We start from the raw sequence: 12,747 nt of genomic DNA on the forward strand, positions 1-12,747 counted from the left end.
TGCTTGTTTAAATTTGGTATTTGATGATCACAGGACTCATTTTCGCAGACAACGTCACGTATACATCCAAAATGTAATTGGAGGAATGTTTGAACCCAGGGGCACAGAAATAATCAAAAACATATTTTTTTAAAAGAAACATGAATGGCGATTAATGATTTAAAGTTTTAATGTACAAAAACAACCCATCAAATATTAAACAATAAATGTGAAGTAATTTCTGAGATATTTTCAGTTTATTATGAGTAAAGAATGTAAATTGTTTTACCTTTGTGAATGCAGTGAAACTTTGGGCCCTAAATTGGTCAAGAACATACTGGGGAAAAAATAAATGACATTTGAAAGGGCTTGGTGTTTTGACCAAGAATATACAAAATTGAATATATCAAGCCTAAAGTTTTATAGATGAAAATACTGCAAAGGAAGTTATTCACAATTCCATGCGTACACAATTTAACAGCTTTATGTATTTTGTCCGGTCATTTCATTTACAGGTAAGTCAATTGCAAGTTTTAACCTTTTTACCATAATTGTTCAAGGTCAACATGCTTCAAAGTTTAACATTATTGGCTTTGCCAATAGCTTAATAAAATGACAAGCTTTGTTGTACAGCAGATGTCGATTAGCATGGATGTCCAAAGAATCTTTGATTAGATCACAAGTTATTAGTTTGTGCTTATAGAGCAGATTAGCTTTAGTCTCAGGGTTGTGAATAGTTGAAATGGCTAAAAGTTAACTATGCATGGTTTTGATTCAAAGTATTCATAACTTCGTTTGGTTTGTATGCGAAGTTATTCTGTTATTTTTGCTTTGTTTATGAATGAATTACTTCCCTTGATTATGCTGATTATTTCCCTTTGATTAAATTTTCATTTAATATCTCATTTAAGTTCGGTCTTTCTAACCTTCAAAAGGAGTGAGGAACAATTTTTTTTTGGATCAGGACTGATAATTTTTTATTCACTACTTTAAGTATATGAAAAAGAAATAACACAAAGTTACTACCCTTGAATTAATAAATTATCTCCCTTCATATTTCAGTTTAATGACCATTCTTTCTGAGTAACAATATTTTTAAATCATTTACTTACAAAACAATTACATGATTGTAACATTTGAAGAATGAAAATCACTATGTTATTTTCTTTGAATTGACTACACACAAATCATTTAAGCATGCATTATCTCCCATTATTTTTCAGCTCAAAGGACCCTCCAAAAGGAGTGAAATATATTATTACTCATTTATTGGTTATGATTTACAATGAACTATAAGTTTTGAGAGGATTTTTAAAGTATTTTTTTTTTTACAAAATTTAAACCTTTGAATTAACCAATTACTTCCCTTGATATCATTTATTGTCTCCCCTTTTCAGCCCACAGATCCTTCGATAGGAATCGCCTGTAAACTGTTTGGGGTGGATGAACAGCAGATGAGGACTTGGATTTGCAACAAGAAGATCACAACGGTTGGAGAGACATTGACAAAACCACTTACAAAAGCTCAGGTAAGGGGAGATAATCTTTCATTATAGTTATTCCATCTTTTTTTTTCTTTTTTAGATTAAAAGAAATCAATGTGTTGTCATGGTCTTGGTGTTGTTGTTGGCTGCATCATTGGGGTTCCAAAACTTTAATCTCGGCCATTACTTAGGCACTGAAATATTTTCAAATAAAACTTGGTTCTTGGTCTTGCCAGAGACTATAAACACATGTAGAACAAGTTCCTGAACTGTGCTTTTAAATAATATTTGTTTTTAGTAATATTTGAGTTCATGTCTCTTTTTTGACTGAAAACAGCAACAAATCAACAGGCCATCGTTTGAAAAGCTCTTCTCTCTCTTCTATAATAAGTCTACCATTAAACATTTTTATAACATGGATTTTTACCTTCTGCAAAACTAGCCTCAAAGGCAGGTCAAACAACTTTATTGGAGATAACTTTCTGTTTTATTTTAATAGTTATCTCCTTTATGATAATCTCCCATTATGTATTGATTTGTTAGCAGGAAATTTCATTTTGAAAGAAAATTGGTTAAACATTGTCAAAAACACTCACGTATTAAGTTTTAGGAGGAACAGTTTTGATGGGAGGTAACTCACTGTTTCATATATAACATAGTTGTCCCCCTTTTATAAAAAAATATTGCCCATTTGCAAAAGTTCAAAAAAGAGGATTCATTTAATAGGAGCTTAAATTCATTAAATACATGGCTTATTTATGAAAATACTACTACAATAACAGCAACATCATCATTGACAGTACCACCAACAGTGTCAGATAATTAAGAGTCCGCCCGGTTAGTTCAATTGGTAGAGCGTTGGACTGTGATTCGGACAACCCGGGTTCGATTCTCGGGCGGACCAGGTCATTTCTGTTGTGATTGGTTATGAAATCCTTTCTACGACCATTTGCTTTGTACCACTGACCCTGGCATGTACAGAAGTTGTCAGTTCCTTGCAGAGGTGAAGGCACCTAGTACTGGTTCTGCCCAGGATAGGTGTGCGGTGGTTGAATTGTCACTCTGGGACCCTTCAATGTGCTCACACCGGGACCCGGAGTATAAACTACTAACACCACCACCAGATAATTAAGACTTAGCCAATAATATCTTATGGTCAAAATTGTCTCAGTTGGAGTTTTCAACATTCACCTTATACATGAAAACATGAAATTGATGCCAAAAATCTATGTCTTTCACACAAGTTACATTGATTGATCTCAAATTGTTCCAGGCGATGTTTGCGCAGGATGCCCTCTCTAAATGTATCTACTCCAAACTGTTTGACTGGATTGTCACGCAGATAAACAAGTCCCTCCACAGTACAGCAAAAACACACCGATTTATCGGGGTACTCGACATTTATGGGTAAGTTGACATTTGTTTATGAATAATCGTCAGTTTTAAAGTATATGTGTATCTATTCCAAGCTGTTTCAGTAGATGTTAACACAGCTTAACAAGGTGTTAAACAGTACTGCAACTGGGTAAGTGATGATGACTAAACACAAAAAGAATTGATCAAGACATACCTTTGCAGGGATAAACTAAGGATTTTGGGGTTGATTCTAGATAAAAGACAATTTTTATTCTTTGATTATGGAGTCAATTATTAGGGACCTTGTATGTTAAACATTAAATTCTGACAGTACACTTAAATCGTTTCTAGTTATAAAAAAGTTATTATGATGTTTTTACAGGTTTGAGACTTTCAAGATAAACAGCTTTGAGCAGTTCTGTATAAACTATGCCAATGAAAAACTACAGCAAATCTTTAACATGGTGAGTAAATGGTATTTCTTCAACTGATTTATCCTTACCTGTTTATACCCCCACCACATTGTAGAGTGGGCTATATAGGAATCACCTTGTCCCGTCAATCCAGAAATAGCAGCTCTAGTTTTAGCTAGTCTGTTCCTTTGAATTAATAAAGTTGAGGTTTTTTAATAACTTAGTGTTCAGGGACCGTTTGTGTATGAGAACATTTGCCTTAACCATAACCAGGAAACCATACGAGCTGTTCAAATTATGCCCTTTAAAAAACTTAAAAAACTTGTCCTCGTAGATAAGCAATTTTATTCTAATCATGTATCGCAAGGGGATTAACTAGGGGCACCTAAAGTGGCCACTTCTCTATGAAGGAAAGGGCAAAATAAGAGGAAAAAAAGCATTTAAAGGATAGTACTGGGAAAATGGTGTACTCAGTACTAGTTCAACCCAAGAAAATTGTATTCCGTGTATCTGTGCTTTACAACGAGCGCTTTAAATAATCAAGAAGTGTTTTTGCAAAGAGTTGTGATATCGCACATGGATTTCTTGTATCACACTCTTATTCCTTCAAGTCTTCCAATGTCTGGAATTGACTGAAAATTGCTGTCACTTCTATCTCATGTCCCTTATGGCATTTTACAACTATTTAAGTCATGATGTGGTAACAACGGGGTCAAGCCAATACGCGCGGACAGACCTTGATAAACCCACATGAACGCAAGAAAAATAGCAAAAACAACATCTCCTTGTAGTGCTCTATTTTACACAACCACATGAAATAACCTACCACAAGTTATGCTTCTATGTTTGCCTGAGAATCTAAACAAATCATTTCTGCCTCATTCTTGTTTATATCATTATTCTGATTACCATTTCAGCATGTGTTCAAATTAGAACAAGAAGAATATGTCAAGGAAAAGATTGAATGGTCCTTCATCGATTACTATGACAACCAACCCTGTATCGATTTAATCGAGGCAAAACTCGGAATTCTTGATCTTCTTGATGAAGAATGCAAGGTAGGGATCCCATCGTTACTATTTATAGATTTGGGTTTTTCCAAAAGTTATTGATAGATTACTATAACAACAAAACATGCATAGATTTAAATGAGGCAAAAATTTGGCTTTCTCGATGAAATTTTGCAAAATACAAAATCATTGTCTCTATTGAATACAATTGGGTTTTCTCAAAAGTTAATTAAATATTATTGTGTTAGATAATCCTGTTATGGATTAAAAGCTTTGACAAACTATGTTTCTTTCAAAACTATCAAATCTTTTGATAATATAGAGAAAATTGCAAATCTGGACTCAACATTTGATGTTAATGGAGATTTTCAGATTTTAATATAATGATTCCTTACATTTGTATATATGTAAAATCAATATATTTACATTCTCATGTACATTTTTTAGATGCCGAAAGGATCTGACGTGAACTGGTGTCAGAAGTTGTATGGAAAACATCTCAAACACTCCCACTTCCAGAAACCACGGATAGGAAACGAAGGGTTGGTATTTTTGTATCATAAATGATGCAGCCATCTGCCAAAGGCCAAAAAAGCTTATGCCATAGCGTGGTGTCCTTCTGCTTAAGAATGTGATACAGTCTTTTGCTTGTATTTCAATCAAACTTAAACATATCCATGAGGTCTCAGTACCTACTTAAATCAGCCAGTTTCGTCATTGCTTGACTAGATTATTGCCTTTAAAATGCTGCAGCCCTAGAAGAAATATTTTCAAAGGGAGACAACTTTGTACAGAGAGTGTTTTTATTCTAGTATTTCTTTCCCCATAACCTTCGTAAACAATACGGTTCACTGATTGCTGTGAACACTTACCATGGCTTGTTTTTATCAATTTGATCAACTTTAAAGAAACTGTGCACCAGATGATCAATTTGCAAGAAAAAAAGAAAATTGTCGAAAACTGTCATAAACTTGGGATTAATGTGTACAATGCATTGAAACTTAGCACCACATAGTTTACAATTTTTTTAAGTTAAGCAGTTATTTTGTTTTTTTTCCATTAAAAAAGATTATTGTGTATGTCTACCTAGTAGAATTAATTCCTTATGCGTGATTGGCTAATCGATGTTATCACGTGATATTACCGAGTTAGGTGTATAGCTTAATTATGTCACATGATTAGAGGAAGCCGTTGTAGCTCAGTGGATACGATGCTATACTGCAATTTTGGAAAACGGGTTTAGACCTGGTCTCCGACACAATTTTTTTTTTAAATTTTGGTACTTTTTTTTACAATTATGATATCAAAGCGTTACACATTCTATTAAATAATTGTCCTAAGATTCGTTACAGAAAACATTTGGTGCCAATCTGATGTACAGTCCCTTTAAAATACTTATTCTGCATAACATGATACCTGTCAAGGCTCAGACAAGGACACACAGGGGTAGTGATGGATAATCAAACAAATGTCGTCATCAGTAATCAATTCAAAATGGACAACCGTAATCAATAGTTGAACCAGGAAAGAATAAAAAAATGTTTACTTCATGCATTTGTGTGTATCTGGTTAGGTATGTCAGGTGTATGAAAAATAGCTCTTTGTCGTGATTGCAGGTTTATAATTGCCCACTTTGCCGACAAGGTCACCTACACAGCTACCGGTTTCCTTGACAAGAATCGTGACGCAGTTTCTGAAGAACATGTGAACATTATGAAAGCTTCAGAGGTAAGTTATAAGAAGATAGACAGTCTCGTTCACATTTTATTGGGCCATAAAAAAGACTAATAGAGATCTTTTGTCAAAGTTTTTTTAAAAACATAATTTTTAAATAGAAAAAATGTAGGCAGAAGGTGATTTTACTAATGTAAGATATGTCATTTTAAGTATATGAAGCAATTTTTATCAGTATTGCTCTTTAAGTAACAATTGTACTATTAAACAATATTTAATGTTTTGTGCCTTGAGTCTCAAACTTTAAATAAGAACTTTGAAATGTGCTGCATTTCACAGTTTGAGCTGGTTGGGGAGTTGTTTGCCGACATGGGCACAGGGGATGACAGCAAGGGGAGGGTGCAGGCCTTACAGTCTGGACCCCGGGGCGGCTCCAAGCAAATGAGAAAAACAGTTGGATCACAGGTAAGAGTGTGTCCCAGAATGTTGTCAAGACAACACAAGTTCTATCTTACAAGCTTGTTATGGATTGACACAGGTGATATTGTGATTTCAAAAACAACAACAAAGCAATATTTTTGCGACAACCGTCTGGACCACCGGGTGGCTATAAACAGATATGAAAAACAGTTGGATCACAGGTAAGAGCGTGTCCCAGAAGGTTATCAAGACAACATAAGTTCTATCTTACAAGCTTGTTATGGATTAACACAGGTGATATTGTGATTTCAAAAACAACAACAAAGCAATATTTTTGCATGACCGTCTGGACCACAGGGTGGCTATAAACAGATATGAAAAACAGTTGGATCACAGGTAAGATAGCTTCACAGAAATTTCTGTAAACGTATCAAAAAAGGAAGAAGTTTGGCAGGTTTAGGGGGCAATATTTATCCTAGTTTTCCTTTAGTTTCATCTCCTTGAATGATTATCTGTGATTATTTGGCGAATATTCTTACAAAATGTAAATCTGTTTTTCAGTTCAGAGAGTCACTATTTCTTCTGATGCAAACACTGAACTCTACCTCACCACATTACATTCGATGTATCAAACCAAATGACCTGAAGGCAGCCTTTGAGTAAGTTAAGTAAATATTTTTTGCCTTAAGGCCAATAATACAACTTAAATCCTTTTTTAAGGGGGTGTGTGGGGGGGGGGGGGGGGGGCGGGATTTAATTTTCTTTTTCTCTCAGGTGACTGTTAACCTTGGAGTATGTGTTTCTACTCTTTCTTACTGCATAAGGGGGCATAAACATGTGTTTTTTTAGACCAACCACATACATGATGGTAACAAAACTCCTTTTTTCCATGTGAATGTTTTACATCAACACGATAGGTATGAATAAACGCTGGTCCCGGAGACAGAACAGGACCAATACACAAATACAGACCCCAGTTCAACATACTTTTTTTTGTTAATAAAGAGTGGTGTAAAAAGAGTGGGCGGGTGGGGATAAAAATCTAGCAATTAATTCATTGTTGCCTAGAGGTTTTGAAAACCAGTAGGTTTTATGGGATCAAAATTGCCTGTAGTAGCCTATCATTCTAATGTCTATAAAAGCCTAGCTTTTTCAGTCCTATTCCACTATTATCCACAGATTTGAACCAAAACGAGCCGTTGAGCAGCTGCGTGCCTGTGGTGTCTTGGAGACTATACGTATCAGCGCTGCTGGATTCCCGTCACGATGGACGTATCCTGAGTTCTTCCAAAGATACCGAGTTTTGGCTCAGTCGAAAGATATTGACCGAAAGGACTTTCATAAGTCATGCCAGCGAGTACTGCCAAAACTCATTCAGGTAATTGACTGTGGTACAAGAAAAACGAACATTCGCTGTGGATTGAAACTAAAGAACGAACAAACAGATTTAAAATTAAAAGGTTGGAAATATTATATTACGAAAGGCTTATTTAGTTAGATTAACAAGTTAAATATTGACTTTCATTTCTGACACTTGCTAAAAATGTATTCAAATTGAAGATTGCAATGTTACATAATTTTGTGGTATGAATGTTAAAAAAAAGTCCCTACATCATTTTGTGGTATGAATGTTAAACAAACTCCCTAATTCCAGATTTTTTCTATGTGGTTGATTTTCCATTATTTTGAGACTTTTTCAGTAGTCAGTTAGCTCATTTTTGTGTGAAATAAATCATGAAATATTTATCTGCCTTTTCTTTTCACAGGACCCAGACAAGTACAGATTTGGTAAAACCAAGATATTCTTCAGAGCTGGTCAGGTGAGGCTTGAATATCATACTTAATAGTCTCTCAGGAGCAATACATTACTCAGCTTAACCTTTTCAGCCTGTGGTCATATACCTTTAATAGTATATAAACCATTTTGACCTCATATGATGTTCCTTGTTAAGAGTGTTCCTCATAATAAATCATACCTTTTGTATGTCAGACGATGAATTTTCATCACTTTCCTTAATTTTGTTCCTATTTTGTCAGGTGAGGCAGATTTTTAACTTACATTCATTCTCTGTGTAATAATTGTAAACAAGGCTGTTGGCTTTAACTGTGCAGAATATGGAACTCATTAAACCCTGCTGAAAAATATTGCACTTTTATATAATTAGCTTCTTTATGCACTTGTTTCTTGTCAAAATATCATAATGGCAAAATTCCTTAAAAATATTCAAATTTTCTGCATTAATTCTGCCTGCCAGGTCTGCTAGAACAATTGTATATCATACTAAATAGCCTCCTAGGAGTAATACATCGCTCAGCTTAGCCTTTTTAGTCTGTGATCATATAGCTTTAATATAATTTAGACCATTTTAACCTCATATGATGTTCCTTGTTAAATCATGAAATTTATGTAAAATCATGCCCTTTGTGTGTCAGACGATGAATTTTCATCACATTTCTTAATTCTGTTCCTATTTCTACCCCAGGTTGCTTATTTAGAAAAGCTCCGAGCAGACAAGTTACGTGCCTGTGGAATAATGATCCAGAAACACGTTAAGGGTTGGCTGATAAAGAGCAAGTACCAGAAACTACGCATTTCTGCACTCGCGGTACAGAGATATGGCCGAGGGCTGCTAGCAAGAAGGTATGGATTGTTTTCAGATGCCATTAGATCTGAATTTTGTACAGTCAGAGTTTTAGTTTTGCTAGCTGAAAATAATATGCATTCCCAGTGCAGAGACACGACCCAGGCTGCGAGCAAGAAGGTATAGATTGTTTTTAGGCAACATTAGATGTAAATTTTGTACAGTCAGAGTTTTAGTTTACTAGCTTTGCAAATCTGTGCTTGGGGCTCAGAGACATGGAAGAGGACTGCTTTGCCTTTAATAAATAATACAACATTTCCAAATCTTCTGATAAGGTATTGGAAACAATTGCTTCTGTAACACAGCCTCTAGGCATTCTGTTTATACCCCCCAAAACAAAGTTTGGGGGGGGTATACTGGAATCGGGTTGTCCGTCTGTCCGTCTGTCTGTCTGTCTGTCCGTCCGTTTTTTTTTTGTCCGGGATTCATCTTTGTCGTTATTGAACAAATCTTTTTCAAACTTTCAAATATTAATGACCATGATGTAAACCTGTGCCTCCGTGGATTTGGTCAGAGTCGCATGATCCTGAGTGGAGTTGTGGCCCCTTAATGAGTTAAATTGGGCAAAATTAGCTTTGTCCAGGATTCTTCTTTGAAGCTATTGAGCAAATCTTTTTCAAACTTTCAAATATTAATGGCCATGATGTAAACCTTTGCCTCCATGAATTTGGTGGGAGTCACATGATCCTGAGTGGAGTTGTGGCCCCTTAATGAGTTAAATTGGGTAAAATTAGTTTTGTTCGTCCTACTCCTTCGTCATTTTTGAATGAATCTTTTTCAAACTTTTAGCCATGGTGAGAACATTTGCCCCTGTGATTGTGGTTGGAATCACATGATCATGTCTCCAATTATGGCCCCTGAATAAGTTAAAATAGGCAAAAATTATACAGCTTTGTCTAGCCTAATCCTTGGTCATTTTTTCTATAAATCTTTTTCAAACTTTCAGATGTCAATGACCATGATATGAACTGTTGAATATGTGATTTGGTGCACCTGTATTAATCAGAATGTTTGCATGGCCTTAAAAAGACCTTTAATTGATTTTGTCCTTAAAAAGACCATCAAAAGTCCTGAAGTTAGGTGCATACAGGCCTTAAATTTGTTACAATATTCGCTTTGGTGGCCTACTCCTTTGTCATTTTTCAATATATTTTTCTCAAACTTTCAGCTATCCATGACCATGATGTGAACCTTTGTATATGTGATTTTGTGCACCTGTATTATTTCCTTGGTACTCATGTGTGGGGGGGAGGTGGTGGGGGTGGGTAAACAGAAATTGGGTTGGCAGACTGTCAAATTCACCCGTCCACCTTCATACTATAGTGACCATTTTGTGATCTCTGCTGCAGTGCCATGGCAGTCCCTGATTCAGTAATAGGTATTCTAAATAAACTAAATAAATGTATTGCCTTGTGCTTTCTAATGATACCATAACTAAGGCCAGGGCAAACAACCTAGACAGGGAAGGGTTGGGGGGTATTCGTTAGCCTTTGGCTTACAGTTCTAGTTTGATCTGTTTTTCATAGACTCAGGCTTGGTGTTTAAGTTAAACTTTGATTTGATGCTGGTATAATGCAAAATATAAAAAAGAAAATAGAACTCACTTGAGAAATTCCCATGAAACTTGGTATATGGACAAAACTAAGGGAACAACTATTAGTGTAGTCCTAGGTTAACATATATTTAATATCTACATGGAACTCATGCACCAACTATTATACAAGAACTCAGGCATGGTTTCTGCAGCCTCGATTTGTGTCATGTGTTCAGTATTTATATTTGTTAGCGCTAGATTTGATAAAAAAAATCAAACCTTTTCTATGATATTTGGGTTACGCTATTTAAGAGCCACAAATATACACAAACTTTTGAAGGGTTTCTGCACCTTAAAATCATTTCAATCTGACCTATATTTGTTTTCAGGTATGCTCAATATCTTCGAGAGACTCATGCAGCCACTATCATACAGAAAAACTGGCGAGGTTATATCACAAGAAAGTCATTTCACTCGAAGCAGAAAGCTGTTGTCAAAATACAGGTGATAACCTTTTTGGAGTTGTTTTTCCGATACAAAGTTGTGATATTATTTGTCATAACTGATTATTTTTTTGTCTAAGTTAATAATTTTACTTACTTCTACTGCTCTTTGCTGCTTTTCTTGACATTCAATTCATTTCTATCACCAGTCTGCCATCCGAGGATTTTTCGGTCGGCGTGATTTCCAGCGACGTTTGTACGAACACAAAACAACAATTATCCAGTCACAAATCCGAGCATTCTTGGCGAGAAAAAGATACAAGAAAGTTCTCTATGGAGTCATCAAAATTCAAGGTCACTTCAAAAGGAGGAAAGCAAAGGCAGAGTTTAGGAGGCTAAAGGTATGGAAATATTGACCAATCAGAATTGGTTTTACAATTTTAAAAACACTTTTGGCCAATCATTATCAGATTTACAAATATGTCTTCGACCAATGATATTTGGTTTTACATCTAAAAAAGTACATTTTGTTTTGCATTTATATGAATGTTTTTGTGTAATTTGACTGATCATATTTTGGTTTGAACAAATTGCACTTTAAAATACATTTTTTTAATTTCAAATGTTTTATTTCGCAATTACTTTTTTATTATTATTATTTTAAGTTTTTAAATATTTTTTTCATTTGTTAAACTAATTTTACTTGTAAGATTAATCATACACTGGTAATGATTATTTTGACGAATAAAATTGACCTTACATTATTTTTAACATTTTCTAGCTAAAAATACATAATACATATATACTTACTTGTAGTATAAAAATATTTACTATGTGTAAGCTGATGCTCAAAATACATTATAAGCTATCATTCACATATCTGTTTTCAGATTGAAGCCAAGTCTGTAGACAACTTGAAGGGCGTTAACAAAGGTTTGGAGAACAAGATTATACAGCTACAACAACAACTGGACTCCAAGGTATTTCCCTGTCTATAAATAGATTAGTTTTTCTATAAATAGAACAAGGAACTCCTGCAAAATAATTTGAGTAGACAGCTGGAAGGGTATACAGCTGAAACAATACCTGGTATCAATGGTACCTCTAACCAGTAAGGTTTTTCTATATGAATACACCAAAGGAATCCCTGTACATTCAGCTATTTTTTATCACAAGGAAATCCTCTGGCATTTTGAGAAAATTCTAAAAATAGTGCATTCCATTCCCCTTCCAGTTTTACAGAATTCTAAAAATAGAACATTCTATTTATAGAAAAAGGAAAGCAGTGGTATCGTTCAGAAACAAAAATCCGAAATCAAAGCTTTGGAGGAAGAGAAACAGAAACTGCTGGTGGCAAGCTCAGAAGGGGTAAAGGCTTCTAACAAAGTTACTGAACTGGAGGAGGAGTTGAGAAGGTTAGCTTATACTAATTTTTTAGCTTCATTGTAAAGACAGCTACATGTATAAGTTAGCACAAGTATAACTTTTATAGTATCACTACACTGAATAACATCATTTTGTGTTTTTGACATAACTAGTGTCAAAACTGCAGTGGTCGAAATTACCACAAGCCCATAAGCCCTGCGCTTGTAAATGTCTTCTGGGCTTGCTGAAAGTATGAATTTTATAATGCATGACTTGTTCAACAATTTGATGCCAAACAATAGTATAAGAATTCACGATTGTACATCCAAAAGTATAATTTCAATAACAGAAACTGTTCCCCTTGCATGTCTTGTAAATTTTATGGCCAAGCTTTAAGATTTTGCACAATGATGCTAAGGAAGAAAAC

At 34.8% G+C, this 12,747-nt stretch overlaps 1 protein-coding gene across 4 annotated transcripts in view; it reads left to right on the forward strand.

Annotated features, from left to right (window-relative positions):
- The window catches only part of LOC128222244 (unconventional myosin-Va-like), an 87,342-nt gene that overhangs the window by 26,687 nt on the left and 47,908 nt on the right, over positions 1 to 12,747 (forward strand). For all 4 annotated transcript variants that reach the window (XM_052931197.1, XM_052931200.1, XM_052931201.1 and 1 more), the window contains 15 exons: positions 1,377 to 1,508; positions 2,737 to 2,870; positions 3,202 to 3,283; positions 4,150 to 4,290; positions 4,690 to 4,784; positions 5,859 to 5,970; positions 6,256 to 6,381; positions 6,898 to 6,995; positions 7,516 to 7,714; positions 8,103 to 8,156; positions 8,820 to 8,977; positions 10,902 to 11,016; positions 11,165 to 11,356; positions 11,846 to 11,935; positions 12,228 to 12,370. In XM_052931197.1, coding sequence (XP_052787157.1) covers positions 1,377 to 1,508; positions 2,737 to 2,870; positions 3,202 to 3,283; positions 4,150 to 4,290; positions 4,690 to 4,784; positions 5,859 to 5,970; positions 6,256 to 6,381; positions 6,898 to 6,995; positions 7,516 to 7,714; positions 8,103 to 8,156; positions 8,820 to 8,977; positions 10,902 to 11,016; positions 11,165 to 11,356; positions 11,846 to 11,935; positions 12,228 to 12,370 — 1,871 coding nt within the window. The remainder of the gene's footprint in view (positions 1 to 1,376; positions 1,509 to 2,736; positions 2,871 to 3,201; positions 3,284 to 4,149; positions 4,291 to 4,689; positions 4,785 to 5,858; positions 5,971 to 6,255; positions 6,382 to 6,897; positions 6,996 to 7,515; positions 7,715 to 8,102; positions 8,157 to 8,819; positions 8,978 to 10,901; positions 11,017 to 11,164; positions 11,357 to 11,845; positions 11,936 to 12,227; positions 12,371 to 12,747) is intronic.

Source organism: Mya arenaria, chromosome 16 (assembly GCF_026914265.1).
Source record: "Mya arenaria isolate MELC-2E11 chromosome 16, ASM2691426v1".
NCBI classification, from domain to species: Eukaryota; Metazoa; Mollusca; class Bivalvia; order Myida; family Myidae; genus Mya; species Mya arenaria.